The 19,874-nt window shown below is 37.6% G+C and overlaps 1 protein-coding gene across 2 annotated transcripts; it reads left to right on the top strand.

The window, feature by feature from the left end:
- The first annotated feature begins 3,927 nt into the window (after window positions 1-3,927).
- Window positions 3,928-19,130, top strand: LOC144653563 (uncharacterized). Of its 2 annotated transcripts, XM_078513596.1 has the most exons (12): window positions 3,928-4,093; window positions 6,501-6,578; window positions 7,185-7,366; window positions 7,801-7,882; window positions 8,963-9,208; window positions 9,517-9,577; window positions 10,209-10,371; window positions 15,531-15,729; window positions 16,499-16,565; window positions 17,020-17,069; window positions 17,455-17,718; window positions 18,351-19,130. In XM_078513596.1, exons 1-12 carry the CDS (start codon window positions 4,036-4,038, stop codon window positions 18,422-18,424), a joined length of 1,524 nt encoding a protein of 507 aa, XP_078369722.1. In that variant the 5' UTR covers window positions 3,928-4,035; the 3' UTR covers window positions 18,425-19,130. The 2 variants fall into 2 exon arrangements, with proteins under 2 accessions (XP_078369722.1, XP_078369723.1); XM_078513597.1 differs by lacking the exons at window positions 3,928-4,093; window positions 7,185-7,366 and having other exon boundaries at window positions 6,510-6,578.
- Window positions 19,131-19,874: the final 744 nt, after the last annotated feature.

Below are 19,874 nucleotides of genomic sequence, written 5' to 3'. Positions count from 1 at the left end.
ATTTTCGTTTCCCCTCAGAGTTCGAGTTATCAGGGTAATTACGTACGCACTGTCATTTAATTAAGAAATAGAAAACATGTTCCGTGTTTCTATCGAGTTATAGAAACACGAGTGGAAGTTTGGGAGAACGAGAAATGCTGTGGGAACACGAGTCGATAGACGAGTGTTTCCACAGCCTTTTCGAGTTCTCCCAAACTTTCACGAGTGTTTCTATAACTCGATAGAAACACGGAAAACATGTTTTCTATTTCTTTTAGAAAACAGCACAAAGAAAATAACGCACATCAAAGTAATATTTAGCGCTTTATTTAACATCAAAACGTAGATTCTCTTCACCTCGCGGTTTTACGTCATGAACATAATCGACCAATCATGGTAAGGGAGTCGATGAACAGAAATAAATCAACTGTTCAACATTCACTTCAAGGCTAAAATTCACCGTTTTTGGCCAAACAAACAAAGAAAACAGGCCCCAAAGTTAACGTAATTATGAGAAATAATTAAGCCGATGGTTTAACTGAAGTCAAGTACTGGAAGGAGTCAAGAATTGTGGTTTTATTTCGCTTCATCGACCTAACCGAATGGTTTGACGACCGACGCTGCCGATCGAGCGACTCGAACCTTGGAGGTGAAAGTGCATTATTTTTCTGTTAAAAGAAGTTTGACTCGGCATTCTGGACGAATATCTTGTCCTGTTGAGGAGCTGTGAATAGTTCTGAAGTGCTGCAAAGCCTAGAATGAAGTGAAGTTGCACCAATTCATATACTTCTTTGAAAGGTCAGCCGCTTCGATAATTTCTTTCACAGACTATTTTTGAATGTGTAGCGGGCTCTGTAAACATCTTACTCGCTTGTTTTCAAGTGTACAAATATTTGTTTAGTCTTAACCTGGTTTTTGTCAGCTGTGACATTAAAATTTGGCACAATTCTTAGTTGTTATTTTTGCATTGCTTATTTCAGCGCCGTGAATATTGATTGCCGTGTTTACGACAACTGTCTGTGTCTCCATCGAGTTATAGAAACACAATTTTTAACCAATCAGCGCACGTATTTACTTTGTGCTATTTTCTAATGATTGGTGAAGTATCAGAAGGACCAAACGATACCTTTGCCTTTACATTTTTCCTACCTGTATCTCGTGTTTTTTTTATTTTCGAGGAATAAATTGTAAAAAAAAATTCCGCAAAACTTTATCCCCAGAAAAAAGTAAATATTGACAATTTTCCATAAAAAATGCACATTTCTTTTTAAGGGCGATAATTGTAAGTGACATTTAGCATCTCTTAAGAAAAAATAAAAGGTTATATTCAACACGCAAAACTTTTCCAAACAGTTCTGGGCCGGGTTGTTCAAAGCACGATTAAGCTAATCCAGGATTAGCGTGAATTTTGATATCAGTTTTTCAACGTTCAGTGAGGTTTTTCTGTTAATATTCTCTGTCGTCCAGTTTTGAAGTCGACTAATCTCAAACTCCACAAAACATAAGCAATAAAAAAACTTTTATACAAGAGAAATTGAACCCTCGATCAACTTTTAATCCTGGGTTAGTGTTAATCAGCTTTCGAACAACCCGGCCATGGTCAAAGCTGGGAGAAGTCATGGAACAGTAGGTCATAAAATTGTATTTGCGTAAAACAAAAGTGCCATCAATCTTGAGAGAGTTACTTTTAAAAAGGGGCAGTGTCACCAACAAGTGCTATTCGAAAATCCAATGAAGGTGCTGTTATTAATTGGAAATCCACTAATAGTGGCTTGCCTTGCTAAAATCTACTGTACTTGTCGTAAAAATTGTTAGAAAGTGGTGTGGCTACGGACTGGTAGAAAAGAAGTGGCTTTAAACTTGAAAAAGTCGAGCTTACGGTTTCAAGTTTGACAGTTTAATTTGGTAGAAATTTCTTAAAAACCATTGATCACCGTCTATTCACATCTTGGAGAACAAATTAATGCCTTTCTATTGTTGTCCAAAGTTTTTTTTTGCTGATCAGTGAGCGCACCATCATAATTCTAGCATAGTTCACACAAAAACGTAGAAGACTTCTCGTGACACTCTCCCTTTAAACTTGCGAATGTTTTCCTTTTACATGGGAAATTGCAACTTTTTCGTTTTAATTTTTAATAATCATCACAGGTACACGCTGTGCAATCTCCGGTGACAGTTCATTAAGAATAGCCAAATAAAACGGGTAATACACTATGATAGAACTTTGTTTTGGTTGATAAGAATTGTCATCAGGGGAGACTAGATTAAGATCAAAATCACTGCAAGAACAAATACAAAAGAAAGAAATTGAATTCACATGGAGTCTGTTATAAGACATCAATAGCACCTTAATTTGTTAATTACAGATTTTAGGCATTTTATCTAGAAGTGAGGCAAATTCATCGAAAATATACGCAGTACTTTGTATTACAATAAAATGTTTCAAATATTATTTCCAAACAATGTACATCTCGGTAATTCTTGAAAGACTAAAAGACAGCTAGAAAGAGGCTTCTGGTAAGTTAGTTTGAACAAATAGTTTAAGAGCATCTAATCATTCTGAAAACGATTTTTATATAAATTTCATATGTGATGTTGATGTAAATTTATGGCGGAAAATGGTAAACGTAAACATCTGTAGTGGGCATGATTAAGTCACTCTTGAATATCCTAAATTTTCGAAAAACAGTCGCCGAATCCGGTCGACATATGTGACTAACAATGGATTCTCATAAAGCACTAGTTACACTGAACCCGACAAAATAGCTGGCTAACTTTTACAAGGTCTCTTTCGTCAAATAAAATGAATTTAAAAGAACGGAAGTAAAAAAGGATACAAAGGAAGAGTATAGAACTGATTGAAAATTAACTACAAACAATGGAAACTACAACTTATATGTGCACACTGGTGTCAAATGCAGCCGAACATGCTCAAAATTAACAAAAATTTATTCTTCCTTCTGCGCTTTTTTTTTTCTAAGCTCTTGCTGCGCTATGGCATCACCAGGTATCTACAACATCATCATTAGGCCAATGATGAGGATGCCGTAGATCAGCGAAAGCTTGAAAAACAATTTTATAACTGTAGTTTAAGGCCTCACTGGATTCACTCAGCTACACAACGCTATGCTCCCGAGGAACAAATTTAACAATTTTCCATATATTTTTTGCAGTAACAGTCTGGGCACTTTGACCGTTTGAGTTTGGTGATCGGTATCCCCGACTTTTTGTAATGATACTCAGTGAGAAATTATATGATGATGATCACCCTTAATTAAGGCTGAAATTAATGGATAACAAAGAACATGTAATAACAGTGAAAGCCATAAACAACACGAGTTGTCCATCGACGTCGACGTCGACCAACCAGGAGTCAAGATATCAGTATTTGTACGGTAAATCTAACGCCAAGTACTTTCTTAAAGCTCTTATTTTCATACAATTAAAACGTTGTAAAATAGGCTCAAAGTGTGTACTTGTGTGACGAAGGATTCTATGTTCAAAAATTACGGTGTACAAAGACTGGAAACTGATTTTAACATAATCTTAAAATGGCAAACGTATGCTTATATTTGTGTAACAAATAAAAGAAATTCGCCGATGTTAGTAAACTGAGCAAACGCAAAGAACGGTAAACACGATTATTTTTCCCCGAGTAAATGAAGATAAAAGCTCGACTCTCCATATATACAGTGGAGTCGTAAAAGTACTAGTTACTTTTCAAAATGGGACTTAGAATCATTTTGGAGCTAAAAACGTCTGGTTTCGGCTCCTTCGGCGACTAAGAGAAATCGCGCGATTGTAATATTATTATTATGTATCACTGTTTACAAAAAGACTTTTTATTAAAATTCACCAAAGGCGCATCTGTGTTTGTTTTTTACAGACCGGTGGCTACAGCTAATTGATTATGCACTCTCTATGAGCGATAAAAACAGAGTAAACGTGATTCTGTTTACATTTGATGTCGTGGAAGGACCATGATGGTTTAATACACCAAGCACGGTATTATCAAGAGGAGTCAAGGGCTTTTCTAGCAAAGCTAACAGGATCAAAATGTCATTTGGAGCAGTCTTTGCAACGTTCATCATCGTTCATTTGTTCTTGGTAAACGGTTAGTGCTCTTTTTGATTTAATTCTCTTCAATAAGTCGATATCTCAGTTCATACAAGATGAATTTTCCAAACAGTACATAATTAGAGGGCTAGCAAAACATTTTGATTTTCTTTTGCAGGAAGAATCTCTACAGTTTATATTTTCCTTACCTTTCATTTACTTTTGTGTAGGTTTACGAAGCTAAAATTTCAGTTTATTGACTTTTCATTAGTGACCGGATGAATAAATTTATTTCGATCCGAGTTTTTTTTAAATTTTGTATTTTATGTTAAAAATTTTGAAGCAAACGAAAGTTCACTCAGTGTTCAGGTGGTCACCAATTAGATACAATTTCCTTGGTTTGTTATTTGTTTGCTTACATTTGATGTTTTGGGGGACTCGCTCTGTGAAAATCCGACAAGACCTCAATACAGTGACACAAGTGAGGTGAACGCAGTTAATTGCGTCAACGATATTCGACAGCATTCAGTGCTCATGCATTTCAATTCGGCCAAATTCACCGGCAAGCCGTGGACGTCGACGGAGATACTTGTTACGGAGTCTGCACTGTTTCTCACTGTTTCTAGTTCGGTCAAATCTGGATATTCTAAAGCCCTGAGGGCATCTCCCAATTTTAAGTGATAATGTTTAGGCGCTGAGAGTCGGCAGAAAGTCCCAAACAAGCACAATAAAAAAATATAAAAAAACGTCTTGAAAGTTCTGACAGTCAATATAGAAACTGCTGCCGGGCCATACATCCTTGTAATGCCAACAGAAAGATAAACTTGTATTCTTTTGCTGGACAATTGAATTGTGTTGGCTTTTTATCAAAACAAACGAATATCAGTTTTTTCAATAAACAAACGAAAATAAAAAACTTTAAGTTTTTGATTTCTAGAAACGCTACGTCGATAGCTTACAGACTATAACAGCGGATGCGCAATCGGTTTATGGCGAAAGGCGGGTTCATTCCACAAAAAATATATATTTCATATTCGTCGATCTTCGTCTTTCACCTTTTTGAGAAGCTACTCTTGCAGATAATAAGAAATTACACAAAACTTGAAGATGCTTTAAAAGATGAATAATATAAAGATTTAGTCAAGCCCTAAAACGGAGCTCCACACTTATTTTCTGTTTCTTAAAATTTTGTAAAAATACTATCTTCGAAAATACTGTTATTGGATTGAAGATTGAACCGCAGCCGGGCTGAGACATAATAAAAAAACATAAAAACGTTAACTGGCTAAAATATTAAAAAGAAGAATGAGATTTCGGCTGTCGATCTACAGCCTTCGACAGATAAAAAGAAAAATTGAATACAAAAGGAATTACTGTAAATATAAAAAGAAAGGTGAGATGAAAAGTATTAATAAAAACAAAAGCGAAGTAAAAATGTGCTAATTAAGTGGCTACTCAATTGTTTGTGTGACGCCATATGTCTTTTCTTGCCACCATCTTAGATTTCATTACTTTTTCAGGAAGTCATAAAATGATGCAAACTTATTCAAAATCAAGCCAAAATGCTATTTGAATGAAAAATTTACTTATTCTGCAATTTTGCTTTAAAAAACTAGAAAACAAATAAATGTCGAAATCTGGCCAAACCTCCAGGGCAAATTGATGATGCCATGGTAAGGACAAATGCGTGGTACCGAGTTGACACTTCAACATTTCCGCGAGGGATGAATGAAGAGCTTATCAACGTTTTAACACCGCTGAGGGTTAAAGCAACAAATTCATTGTTTTGTAGCTAGAGTTAACGACAAATGCATGGGTACAGAGTTGACCCTTCAAAATTTCCGCGAGGGATGAATGAAGAGCTACTCAACGTTTCAACACCGCCGAGGGTTAAAACGACAAATTTCATTGATTTTTTAGCTTTAGTTATATATCTCCAGTAAATTTTAACTCTTCTTTTGGAGTTACGTTAAAATGACTCCTTGGTAATAACTGTGTGCTCTACTGACTAAGCTTCGATCCAAGTTGAATTGAAATCTAATTTCTCTTTAACGCGTGTGGTTTCTCTAAAAAATGAAATACTAAGCCACTGATTTCCGAGTTAATTTTTGCCTTTGATTTGCATGAAAAATGCGTGCAGTTAAAACACATTTACACATGAATAGTTTCGCAAGTAAACTTGTTTTTAAAAATTGGCAAAAGGTAACTCGAAAATTGCCTATTTTTGTTAGTTGTTACGTCATGTCACGTCATTAAGTCCACCATCTTGGATTTCACTATTTTCTAAGAAAGTCAGAAAATAGCATAGTACGCAACAAGAAAGGCTCGAAACTTCGTAATGTATAGGGCGAGCTACTGCCAACACTACGACACTTTTAAATTATCAGAATTGTTTTAATCCGTCATTGGTATAAAGTGAGGTACACGACTGTCTTCTGAGTTTAGTCGCCATTTCTCCTTTATAGTGGTGTTAGGAAGAGAATACATGTTAACTGGAACAAATAATTTTCGTATACTGCCTGGAGAGGTCATTACAGTAAAAGGTACGGCGTTTCCTTTTGCTTTAATTATGGGTTTTGTTACTGTAACATTGATTTTCTCGCAGTATATAAAGGGAATGTATGTATTTTCACACAGTAAATAAAGGGAATGGTAAAGAGTCTGATAATGTTTGGACGACTGGGTCCAATTTGTGATTCAGATTATAAATCAACTGTTTGCATGACTGCTACAGAAATGGAGCTATGATATTGCTTCTCAAGAACATTTAACTGAGGAGCTATGTCGCGGTACATAGTAATTTTTTTACAAGAGACACTAAGTCAAAGGACATAAAGGACATAGTTTTCTAAGAAAGATAAATGACCACAGAGGAAACAATGAACAATATAGATTCCTACTGTACTAAAAGCAGTGTATGTGTCTGAAAAGTGATGTTCCAAGAAGCCCTTGCCCCCGCCTCGATTAGTTGTACCTGGTAGCGTGCAAAAGATATTATATTAAAAAAATTAAAGTTAAGTTGAGTATTTTGAGTTTAGTTGAAAAAAAGCAAACACACATGCCGTTACTTTAAACAGTCAATCGAAAACCCATCAACAATTGATAATAATCTCGTAAACTTTATATGCAATGTTTTCATTATTAAACAGGTTACTACAAATACTGCCTTGCTTCCACCAACTGCCCGTCTTGTATACGACAAATTTACTTGAACCTGTTCAGCACAACCCGATGCCTAGCAAGTATAGGAAAGTCACAACTGGATTGCTTGGAACATCACTTTTCAGAGTCATACACTGCTCCTAGTACAGTAGGCACCTATGATATAAAGGTAATATGATAAATGATAAAATAACACTCGTTTCGAAACAGCTAGCATGCAAACAGTACACTCGAGTAACATGCTACATCAAGGAGTTCCTACCATCTGCACTCCTCTTTCCTAGCCTAGTTAAGTGATACGATATTTAATTGATGAGGATTTTGACTTTTTTTCCTACTTAAGCATTTTCAAATGTTTTACCACCATCCCCTTCCTTTGTTGCTTCGGTCGCTCCTCGATCCCCTTTAACGCCCCCACCTCCCACACTGATCAGAAAACTATGCGTCCCTCCCCACCCTCTGAGCAAGAAAGGGGGGGGGGGCAATCAAGTGTACTTGATTGTGATAAAAAAATGCGATAGACAGATGCCAAACAACTGACATCTTAAATTACACACTGCTTTTATTACCATCTAACTAATAATAAGTTGTTTTATTTGGAAGATGCAAGAGATACTCGATTATGACTGCAACCCAAACTTGGTTTCAAGCAATGGATTGCCTGTTGGCACAGTGCTAGTTCAAGGTTAGTTGAAAGTGGCACGTGATAGTGCACGAGAAATGTTGAAACGTTGCTAAAACGTTAAAGGGACCGTGTCACGGATTTTAGCCAAACTTAGGCGCAGGAAATGACCATCAAATTTGTTTAAATGTATAAAATAACCTCTTAAAACAGTGAAGGAATATTTAAATAACACAGCAAATGCAAAAGAAGGTACGGATGGCCAAAAGTGTCGAAGATTGAAACGGATTGCGATGTGGGCTTTTGAAATATGGTCCGGCGGAACAGTTTTCAAAGTTAATCTTGTCTGCTTGTAACTTTAATTTATGACGCCCGGGAGACACATTTAGCTGCAAGGAAGCTATGGTTTTGTCATTTAGTATCAAAGAATAAATTTCTTTGCAAACATTTAGTTTCATAGCAAATATTTGGCAAAATTTAATAACATAAGATTAACTTAGCCGTGACATAGTCCCTTTAATCAACATAAGAAGAAAGGCGGGACGGCGAAGTGTTGAGAGCGTTCGTCTTCCACCAGTGTGGCACGAGTTCGAATACTTGATCCCGCGTCATATGTGGGTCTAGTTTGTTGATGATTCTCGTCCTTTCTCTGAGGGTTTTTCTGCGAGTTCTCCGGGTATCCCGTGTCCTTGGCACTTCTCAATTTTTGTTCTATCTGGAAACAGTGCATGAAGAGCCACTCTGTGGATCTGCCGCCGCAAATTCCTGTTTAATTAATATTTTCATGTTATTTTTGTATTGCCAAAATAAACACAGGCAACCCAAAGGTCAGAGGATTAGTGTTACCCCCCCCCCCCCCCCGCACACGTGAAATACTGGACTAGGATGTTACTGCAAGGTTGCAGGTACTTAAATAACCATATTACCAGTAAATACTATGTCCTGGTTCGAGTTAGCCAGTAAGTTCCAAAAAAATGTGCTAACTTTAAAAAAAGTTGTTTGATGCTCGTTTGCTAAAAGCGAGCAACATCGGACGTAGTAAATAAGGAACGACTTTTTAACAACATTTTTCCTAAATCACGATGATACTTCTTTTTCGCAACTCTTTAGATTTATCTTTTTGCGTTTAAATTATTTTCTTAGAACCACCCTCTATAGTAAACAGCTCCAGTTCTCCATTAGTTTTCACGGGCGATTCTCTGGTCCTTCACTGTTCTGCGGACGGTTATCCTCAGGCGGTAATCCGCTGGTACAAGGATGGTAACTTAGTTCATGAAAATACAAGTCTGCAGTTTTCGTCTCTCAAACAGTCTGACACAGGACTTTATATGTGTAACGCATCTAACACCGCTGGAAGTGATACATATACGGTACAAGTCCTGGTAAGAGGTAGGCTGAGCAGTCGTATCATCGATAATGTCTAATTTGGATGTTATAGTCTTTTTTGACATATTTTGAATTTGAAAGGCGTTGTGGCCTAATGGAGAATCCAGAGTTCTTGTGTTCGAGCCTTTGCTACGAATTTTTGTTTCTGTTGCATGTGTTGTTGTTGTTGTTGTTGCTGTATCTACTGTAACATGTCATCGAGTTGAGTTTTTGGTCATGAATCGTCGCACAGCGGCAGACTTTATTTGAGTTTGCAGGAGAGTTATCAGAGAATATAGAAGCTAGAACTTAAAATGATTCCCTTTTTTCAGAAAGAAGACCAATAATCAAACAGACAATGTTAGCACAAAACGCCGACAAGTTGCTTCAAAAGTGAGTGGTAACGTTAACTGTAAGTCACAGGGCGTCATATTTTGACAAGAGGCGATGATAATCCTCTCCTAATTGTTATTAAAGCCGGCATATTTCCACTCTCGCTAGTGTTATATTTTATGTCACATTCAAGGACAGCAAACTGAAAGCCTGACTTTTACGTAAGGCTAACACCCATCTCTGATTACTTTAAGGAAACTAATATCAAGTTGATAATCCTACCGCAAGCAGCATTTATATTCAAAATAATGTCAAACCACGTTTCTCTGGCCTACCAGTAAACATGCTAAACTTTGGTGAATTGTTACCACGGTTACAGTGTTACGATTTTTGTTCTTTTCAAGAGCAGCTCTGATTTTGCGAGAACATTACTTTTTTCGCACACTCCCTGTTCTGACGTTATAAAAAACTTTTTCAATGAAATGCTGAAGTACTATCACATATCTGCCAGGTAAGAACCATAATTCTCCTGGCCCCAGTTATTCAAAGGATGGATAACGATTTTGTATGAAAGTTATCCACTGAATAGCGATTTATCCGGTGGATAGCGTTATTAACCGTTTGAACAACTGGGCCCTGGATAAATTTATCATTCTTTACATTTATTTTACATTTATTTTTCTATTAACAGTGAATCAGTCACCTTTACAGTCCTTCTCATGCACGACATCTTCTCACGTGATAATGCCCTGAATACAACATTGGTTTGGATCTTGCCTCACTATACTCGCTATCTGAGCCACCCGCCTGAGACAAACGCCTCCAGCCCCTACCCAGGAGAGTATCATATTGAGGTAGGTTTAAAATATACGAAATGGGAAAGTAACTGGCGAAGAAAATGATCAATGTAAAATGAATCCAAATCATTAGCATAGTTTCAACATGTTTGCATCGGGAAGGCACGCCAAATATTACTGTTATAAAACCGTTAATTTTTTTTTTTTTTTTGTAATTTGTTTATTTTTTTTCCAACAAGCAGGTTACAATACACACAATAACTTACTTACATTTCACGTTACATTACATTATACATTACTTATACTTATAACTTAACTCTGTGACTTATTTACAATACACTACTTGCAGTATATAGCTTAGAATAACCTACAGTACAGAACTTACAATTAACTTCTTACATTACACTAATAAATTTACATTTTTCTTAAAAAAAAAATTATAAAACACAAAGACAGTGCCATGCCTACAGACAATATATATGTATAACGACATACAGTTCAGTAAGTTGCCTTTGATTGATTAGATAGCTGTTTCGAGACAAGAAGTGCCACGAGCTTGCCAGCTATTTTAAAATGAGAGGAGGTAGCCTAACAGATCCTTCCATTGTCATAATGAAAGTTGATCTTGTTATTTTCTTTAGCAATTAAACGTTCAGAATCATAGACTGCTTTCAAAGTTTTTGTGAAACTGATTACGCTAGGTGAGAGAGTTGTTATGTTTACATCTGAAAATATGTTGTTTTCCTAATAGAATTAGATGATTCTTTAGAAATGCATTTTCAACTGCGTCGGTGATCCCTAGGATCACTTCTCTTTCAATTAGCTCATAACCCCCCAATAGATGCTTAATTGATTGCCAAAAGTTTGCTACCAACGGACAATGGAAAAAGAAGTGGGACATCTTTTCCTCTGAGGATTGGCAGAAAGAGCAGAGAGGAGAGTTAGACTTGCCAATTTTGAAGAGGAAATCATTTAAAGGAAGTATTCTGTTGAGTATCTTGTACTGAAATTCACGCGTTTTGGTGTCTATTGCGGATCTAAAAGCATTGCTGTAGATTCTCTTCCAGTCAAGGGCGTGCTCTGCAGAAGCATATGAAACATCGAATTTCTTTTTTGCCGACGGACTAATCGAAATCTTTGACACCGAAATATTGTAGATTTTTTTAGAGGACAATTCACTTAATAAAAGGGCATCATTGCCCGAGTACAAAAACACATCGTCCCATTTATGGTTAGTTTTAATGAGCACCGATGGAGGGTCGTTGGTCATCACTTTCTTCCATTCAGGTGGAAGGAAATCATAAAGACCGTTCAAAAATAAGAGATCCAGGGCATTTAGATTTTGCAAGGTGGTGTGTGGCTTAATGTTTATCTCATTAAAAAGGTCTCCAACTTTATGTAGCCCCAAGGAGAAGAGTTTGCGGTTAAAAACTGATTTCTGTCCGATACAAATGAATTTGTTGTTCCATAAGATCTGGTTAACGATCTCATCCATTGAAGAGACAGGTGAGGCAGTAAATTTTGTCCAAGTTGCAAGACATTCTCTGTAGTAATCAGGGAGGTCCAATGGGAGCTTTGTGTACTCGAAGTTGCAGTGGAAAAGCAAACTGCCCCCGACTTTGTGAAGATAGTGGTCGAGAATAATTTTCCAGGAACAGGGTGAATCACCCAAATACTTTTTGATACATACTATCCTTTGCGTGTTAATGAGAGACTCAATGTGCGGCATATTTAACCCACCATTCTCGACACTGTTTATGAGAGCGAACCGTTTAACTTTATCCTTGCCTTTCCACACAAAATTATACAGCACCTGATTGACCTCTTTAACAAAAGTTTTATTTGTTGAGACAAGAGAGAGGCGATAAAGAATTTTAGGAATGGCGAACGACTTGATTATTTGTATTTTCCCTGGCAAAGTGAGGCCTCTCCAGTTCCAGCTGTTAAGTGTCTTTCTAATTGATTCAATGATGGTATGAAAATTTAACTTATCTGAAAGCGTTTGATCATAAGTGAAATGTATCCCTAGAATTTTGACTACTTTTTTAATTTCATCTATTTTCAGTTCTTCTGCAGAGATATCAGAGATTCCAAGCTTCATAACCTCAGTTTTTTCTCTATTAACGTTCAGACCGGAGTATTGACCAAACAACTCTAGCTTGGCCAACAGGCAGTGAAAAGATGCGCTATCCTTAAGAAAGACCGTGAGATCATCAGCGAAGATGATAAGTTTAATTTCGTGGCCATCAACGTTCATTCCCCTAATGCATTCGTCATTTCTAATATGAATCGCGAGTGTTTCTAGGACTAGAATGAACAGATAGGGCGAGAGAGGATCACCCTGACGCACGCCGCGTGAAAGTTTAAAAGGTTGTGTAATAAATCCATTATTCATCACACAGCTGGAAATATTTGAGTAAAAAGCTGTAATCCAATTAATAAAAGATGGGCCGAAATTGAACTTCCTTAAGGCGTGTCTAAGAAAATTCCAGTTCACTGAATCAAAGGCTTTTTCGAAGTCAATTGCTACCAGTAATGAGCTCATATTATTTGATGATGTTAGCTTGATAATATCGTCGATGGATCGGACAGCGTCGAAAATAGTTCTTCCTTTAACATATGCGTTTTGATTATGATGTACGATTTCCGGCAGAACCTTTTCTAATCTTTTAGCTATAGCTTTCGTGCCAATCTTTACGTCGACATTGATTAAAGAGATTGGTCTCCAGTTCTTTACCTGTCGTCTATCTTTATCTTTCTTCTCAATTAAGACGATAAGCGCTTGCTTTTGGGAGGAAGATAATTCGCCGTGTTTGTACGCGTAGTTTAGACTATTAACTAGCAGGCTACCCAAGAGCTTCCAGAAACATTTATAGAATTCTACAGTTAGTCCGTCGTTCCCTGGTGTCTTGTTGCTTTGAAAACTCGATAGAGTATTAAAACACTCTGCAAGGGTTAGCTCTCCTTCGCATAACTCTCGCATTGCTGGTGAAAGCTTAGGTATATTCCCAGAATTTAAGAAAGGACAATTTTCAGAAATTAGCTCTTCGGAGTTCTTTTCTTTATAGAGATCTGAGTAAAATGAGTGTAATTCGTCCATTATGCAGTTCGGGTCAACAGTAATATTACCATTCTTGCGTTCAAGTTTTCTTATAGTGCTTTTTGTCTTCTTATTGTTTTGTAGATTAAGGAAATACTTATTATTTTTCTCACCTTTTTCGTACCAAGTTGCACGTGATCGTATTATTGCTCCTTTCGTAATGTACTCGTATTCTTTTTCGTATGCGCTTTTTAAAGTGTCAATTTCATTTTGTGTATCATCATTTGGAGAGTCAGCTAATTTTTCCTCAGCAATTTTCAGTTTATGTTCAATGCGCTTTATTTTTTCTCTCCGTTCTTTTGCTTTCGCTTTGCTATAAGTAATGGTCTCCTTACGGATATTGTATTTTAGCCAATCCCACTGAACTCTAGCATCATCAGAATAGTTAATCTCCTCAATCCAATCAGGAACAAGCTGCTCAATCAATTTAATGTATTGTTCATCATCGAGAAGACTATTATTAAATTTCCAAAAAGATGGACCGTGGTTTAAGTTCTTTACGCTATCAATATTCAAAATAATTGCGGAGTGGTCACTTTTGACGGAAGATAAGATGTCTACATTTTCTATGTCGTCCTGTAAAGAATTGCTGATTAACCAGAAGTCCAGTCGTCTTTGAATTAATGGATTTTTCTGTCTCCAAGTGAAGCGCTTTTTGTTCGGGTTGCGCACTCTCCATATATCGACCAGGTCATTTTGTAGCATAATATCATTGAGGTTCTTAATGCAATTCTTTATGGAAGGCCTTCCACCCGAACAGTCAAGATCTGGATCGAAAGTAGCATTAAAATCACCTCCAGTAATAACATAATGTTTAGATTGACAGACTTTGTCTGCGAAGTGATTAGCAATTTCGTCTAAAAACTGACATTGTTCAGAGCCTTTTGTTGGGGCATAGATATTTGCTAGAAGAAACGGCGAGTCCTGAATTAAGGTATCTAGAATAACAAATCTTCCCGAATCATCGGTATGCGTTGAATTAACTTTAAAATCCAAATTTTCCCGCACTAAAACAAGGACGCCTTTACTGCGCGATGTACCGTGAGAGAAAAATAATAAAACCGTTAATGCCCCATACAAAACGTCTCTATTTTCGAAATGTGAGTACCCCTTAAACCATTTCGATACCAATGTTACAAAACACTCAACTGTGGCGAGCTTATGCTTTTTTGTCGTGTCTATTAGTGAGCCACATGAAGTCCTTTGTACCAAAACTAGCTTGATTATTGGCAATTTTGTTATACAGTCAGGAATCCCGAGTGACCTCCATAGAAAACGAAATAGGTTTGAGAAATCGAGGGTTCGAGAAATCGGGCCTGTCCACAGTATAACAACGTTATCTTTTACGTGTAATTAAAGCAACAAGTTTATTTCGAAAATAGTGTCTCGACTGGTGGTGTATCAAAACATATTCCCTCTTAACTCTTTTCCCTCTTAATTCTTTCTGGTCAATTATGTTTAATCGAGTGTCACGCACATGTAATCTTGAGCGTTTGGATTACGGTAGCTGTCGTGGCAACCTGAAATGCGTGTATTTTACCTGCTATAAACATTTCATTTAATAAAGTATTATTTCGTTTGTCTCACGACGTAGTCACGTGTGATGGAGATCGCAACGTTTCGACTGCATACTGCTAGTCTTCATAAGGCGATAAGGTCGACTGGTTGTGCGTTAGCTTATAAAGCACACGGCTGCGCTGTGATTGGTTGGTTTTCAACAGCTCTGATTGGTGCATTTCGATCCTCAGTGTTCTGCATGCTGGTGTACTGTTGCTCCCTCGGCGGTCCGCAGTCGTACAGTTCTCCTGTTGTTGTGTTTTTTGATCGTGGGCATCCATGCTTCGGGAATTTCAATTCCACTGTCCCTGTTGATATTATTAGGGTGAAGTCTTATGTGAATCGCCTCTTTGATCCGGCGTGTGTACCAGTGCGAGTCACGATCAATAAACTTTACCTCATTCCAAAGCGGGTAGTGTTCGGTGTTGTTGGTATCTCCATCACACGTGACTACGTCGTGAGACAAACGAAATAATACTTTATTATTGTACTCTACCACGATGAATAAACACAACATTTTTTATGACATTAACATTTCATTTGTCGTTCTGTTCACCAGGTTGGACAGATTCAGCTTGGAGCATCCATGGAAATCAACATCACTGTTGAAATTGATCCCGATAGCACACTGTCCGTTGGCCAGCACTTCCTGTCCATACCGACCTTCGCCGTGTATGAACAGCGCATAGCAAATGGCGGAACTAAGATGTTCGTGGGCTCAGCTGAGTCTGTCACGGTCAACTTTACAGTAAGGGAAGGTACGATCGATACCTCTAGACCTGGCATGCTGTCACGGCGAGAGTAATAAAGAGTGAAGGGGGAGGAGTTAACCGAGCTTTCCTAGCCATATTCTCAAACTCGGTAATAACAAAGAAAATCATAACTGTACGGTGGTTAAATAAATCATCAAGTTAAAACAAAGAAAATCATAACCTTGAAGGAGGTTTTGATACCATATATTTTTACGATTGTATTTCTCCGTTTACTCCGTAGTTTTTGTTTTGATCGAGAAGATATATCAAACAGTCGAGACTGTGTTTCATTGGCTATCCAAACACCTGGAATTTTTCGTCAAAAATACTCCACTGTGCGTCGTATTTTCAACTCTTTTCTCGGAGTTTGGAAGTAATCAGCGTAGATTTTTACAATTTGTTTCTCCGTTTGCTTCTTTGTTTTAGTTTCGATATCAAACACTCGAGACAGCAGTTCTGATCACATTTCCAAACACATCGCAGTTTATCAAAAATACTCCGCTGCGCGTCGTATTTTCAACTTTATTCTTATTTTATAGAAAGGTATTCTCAGCCTACTCCTTATTCCCTCCTTCTCCTCCTCCACCTCCCCCTCCTCGTACTCGTCCACATACTCCTCCTCCTTCTACTCGCCCTCGTCCCCCTCCTCCTACTCCTCCACCCCCCCCCCCCCCCCGAGGACAACGTAACACCAACAGTGTGAGCCCAAGACCACAGGTTTGTAGCGTTATGCCATTTTAGTAAGTTTTACATGTGGATTGTTATTTTCTGGTAGATTTTCCGAGAGGATTTCTGATGCATCCATTGTCCAACGAAGTGTACTTTTGTAAAGAGAAGAAAAGGTGACCTGTTTTGTATACTTGATGAGATGATTCTGAAACGTATAATGCTATTGCCTTACCAAGCGATATTTAGAAAATTTAAACCCTTGTACACTGTGAGATAAAACTCCCTTGTAGGCAAGGGAGCAGGGATGGCGCAGTGGTGAGAGCGCTCGCCTCCCACCAATGTGGTCCGGGTTCGATTCCGGCCAGGTACCATATGTGGGTTGAGTTTGTTGTTGGTTCTCGTCCTTGCTCCGAGGGTTTTTCTCCGGGTTCTCCGGTTTTCCTCCCTCCACAAAAACCAACACTTCTAAATTCCAATTCGATCGGGAATCCGAGGGCCACAGGTTTGTCGTCGAAGACTGTTACGTGCAACCCTCGTAAAACAAAGTTGATTTATTTATTTTTATTTATTTAGGCGTGCCGTGTAGCTTATGTCGGTTTAACTCAGCTCGTTTTTATTTCTTTGTAGTGATTCAGCTCCCTCGTGCTATGTGTCAAATGATGGTGTTCAATGGACTGGTATGTAAATAAGCATTCTCATCCCTTTTTCCCTCAGTAAATTGACCATGGTAGTTGTTGAAGTTGAATTATTTCTACATTTAAACCACAATTACACAATTCGAGGGTAACTCACAGGAATGTATCAGCTATTTGATTTTCCTGAGGGTAAGCCACCTGTTCCATGCTCTATGATTAAAAAACAAACGAGCTAGGACGACGTACAAAAGAAAAAAATGATAAGAGAAAGAACCGAGTCATAGTAAGAAGATGAAGAAGCTTTTTCATTTTACCCTTTTGTTTCCTGACTTTCACTGGTGTTCGCCATTAAAGACAGGCTTCTACTTTTAAAAGGTAACTTTAACAAAATGTTTAATAGATTTTATTACATTCAATTTTTCTCCAGGAATAGATTCGCGAGTTAAGATGATCTCTGGGATGATTATACGCGGTTTGTTTAAAATGATTTTTGGTGTGACAAGAGACAATCGATGTCACGTGGTCAGTGAGGATGGCCATAATTGGAGCTGCATTATGCCGGAGGAATGGCAACAGGAGACATCTTCAAACGACTTTGTGCAAGCCATCTTAGTTCCTAAAAACCTCAAAGCTGATCTTCCTGAAGGCGAATTTGTTGTCTCCAAAAGTGATGGAACAGTTTCTTATGGAGGTAAAATAAAACAAGATTTTGCAAGAAACTAGTATTATGAGTTAAAAATACATGTATCCTGTAAAGTTTCTTTAATGATAATGCCAAAACGCTTACTGTTTTGGTGATTATCAACTAAATAGCTACATCGAATTATTTTAAAAGGATTTGTTAAAATGATGAAGCACAGGAACAGAAAAGAGGCATAAGACAATAGCTGCGAAAAAATATGAATGTATAATTACAGAGTTCGAAGTATTACCAAAAAGTGACTTTGCTCATTCGATTTGTTCTTGCCTATAAAATCGGTCGACGGATATTAAATCGGACAGGATATATTGTCTGTTATTATTCAACAAATGCGCGCCTTGTCGGTTAAGTATCAAGCGATGTTCCGCGCGATTTCGCAGGATAATTGTTAAATATTCGTCCTCCGATCTTGTAGCACGTGATGCGTTTTGTCCAATGAGCACGCACGAAATTTAATTGGCGGGTTATAAAAATGGGTACCAGGAAATTATAAGTGCAACCTAAGAAAATGGTGGTGGGTAATACTGATGCAATGGGCTCGTATCCCATGAAGGGGTGGGGATATTCCTATGCTCTGTATTTCAAGTCTGTAATTTTGCTGTAACTATGTTAACTCCTTTTAGGATTAGGCAAAGGCTTACACAAGAAGGATATATCTGGCGTGTGGAGCTTGGTGGCATTATGGGACTGTCCATAATGATTCTGATCGATTATCTATCGTTACTGAAAAGAGAACGCTACCTAATTATATTTGTGTAAAACGGTCTTTATATGTACATAAAGTGTCCGGGGGAATATATTGTTCCTTAAACAGGCTGGAAGATTTTGACCAGCCTGGCCTGCTCTACCCACCACGTAGTGTTCTGTGGATCCCATGTCATAACCTGGAAAGCAAAAGAAGTTCCAGTTTGCTTTGCGTCCCTAGACTTAAGCTTGTTGTTAATTTGATCATAGTTAATAGAGGGAAATGGTTAGGAAACCCGGCAAAGTTCTTTGTTGTATGTTTTTGTTCGCTGTTTGGGTGGTTGACCCTGCACAAAACCTGACAAAATACAATAGGTGGTTACGTGGGTTCATGCAACTAACCAATGGAAACACTGCGATTACGTATTTCATGCATAGTGTATGAGCGCAAAACAAAAGATGTGCAGGGTCGTGGACCTTCCAACATAAATCTTGGCCTCTTTGTTTGCTTCTTTGATGTTTGCCGGGTTTCCTAACCATTTCCCTCTATTAACTATGATTTGATCTATGACGTGCAGTTCATCTCAACTTCCTGGCGGAAAGACATGGGCAGATCAGGTGGAATTTTTCAATTTTTTTTCGAATAAAACATTTTAGAGAGAAGTATATTTATTCTTGTACAAGCTTTATCGACAGTAATAAAACAGTTACTCGTAAAATTGCACTGTTCTGTCATCCTTGTCTGCGTTCTCTAATATATCTTGACAATCGACCCCATCGCCTGATAAAGACTGGCAGTATTGCAGTTGAAATATCGCGATCAACAGCTCAAAGCCATTCCATCGTAAGACAAACGAATAAACGTTCTAAAAACGAAACAGGTCACACAAATTTCGTTTGTGATTAATTTCCCCACTCGCGCAAGTTTGTTGGCAGAAATTGCAAAACGAACAACCATTTTTTGTAAGGGTTAAACGATAAAAAATGTTCCTCCGACACCATTTTGAAGTAAATTTGTTTGATCGGCTAAAGTGCGGACGGGGAAAAAATGGAGACTTTCGAAAACGTTATTTTATCATGCCTTGCAGCACCTTTACGCATAATACCAAACCCCATCGTTTCATAAAAATGGTCGCGAGAAGAGAATTGTTTTGCTGCGTTTCTGACTCAAACGAAAACGGACTGAGGTTTGAAGCATGTAAATTGCCCAGTGTAAAATTACGCACTAAAGAAAAAAAATATCACGGACTTATATTTGCAACACAAATGAAATAAGGAATACTTTTAACTCTGCTAGGTGGTTTCAAATTAAGCACAACAGCGAAATGCGTTTTGCACTAAAGGAAACTGATTAATCTAAAAAAAAAGAGAAACAGAACTCTCTTGTAATAAAACGGGGTGGCACTGATAATATAATTTATTTTTGTGTTATTTGAATTTGAAATTTTGGAATATAAAATTAT

This window comes from Oculina patagonica, chromosome 5 (assembly GCF_052425735.1).
Source record: "Oculina patagonica isolate OP01 chromosome 5, crgOcupat, whole genome shotgun sequence".
Lineage (NCBI taxonomy): Eukaryota > Metazoa > Cnidaria > Anthozoa > Scleractinia > Oculinidae > Oculina > Oculina patagonica.
This window is presented reverse-complemented; position numbering and strand designations above follow the sequence as displayed.

Excerpts from the sequence above, each read along its gene's own strand:
- LOC144653563 (XM_078513596.1), top strand. The coding sequence starts at position 4,036 with ATGTCATTTGGAGCAGTCTTTGCAACGTTCATCATCGTTCATTTGTTC. Across the intron at positions 16,566-17,019 it reads TTTTGTAAAGAGAAGAAAAG|TGATTCAGCTCCCTCGTGCT; the intron begins GTGACCTGTTTT and ends ATTTCTTTGTAG. Across the intron at positions 17,070-17,454 it reads TGATGGTGTTCAATGGACTG|GAATAGATTCGCGAGTTAAG; the intron begins GTATGTAAATAA and ends ATTTTTCTCCAG.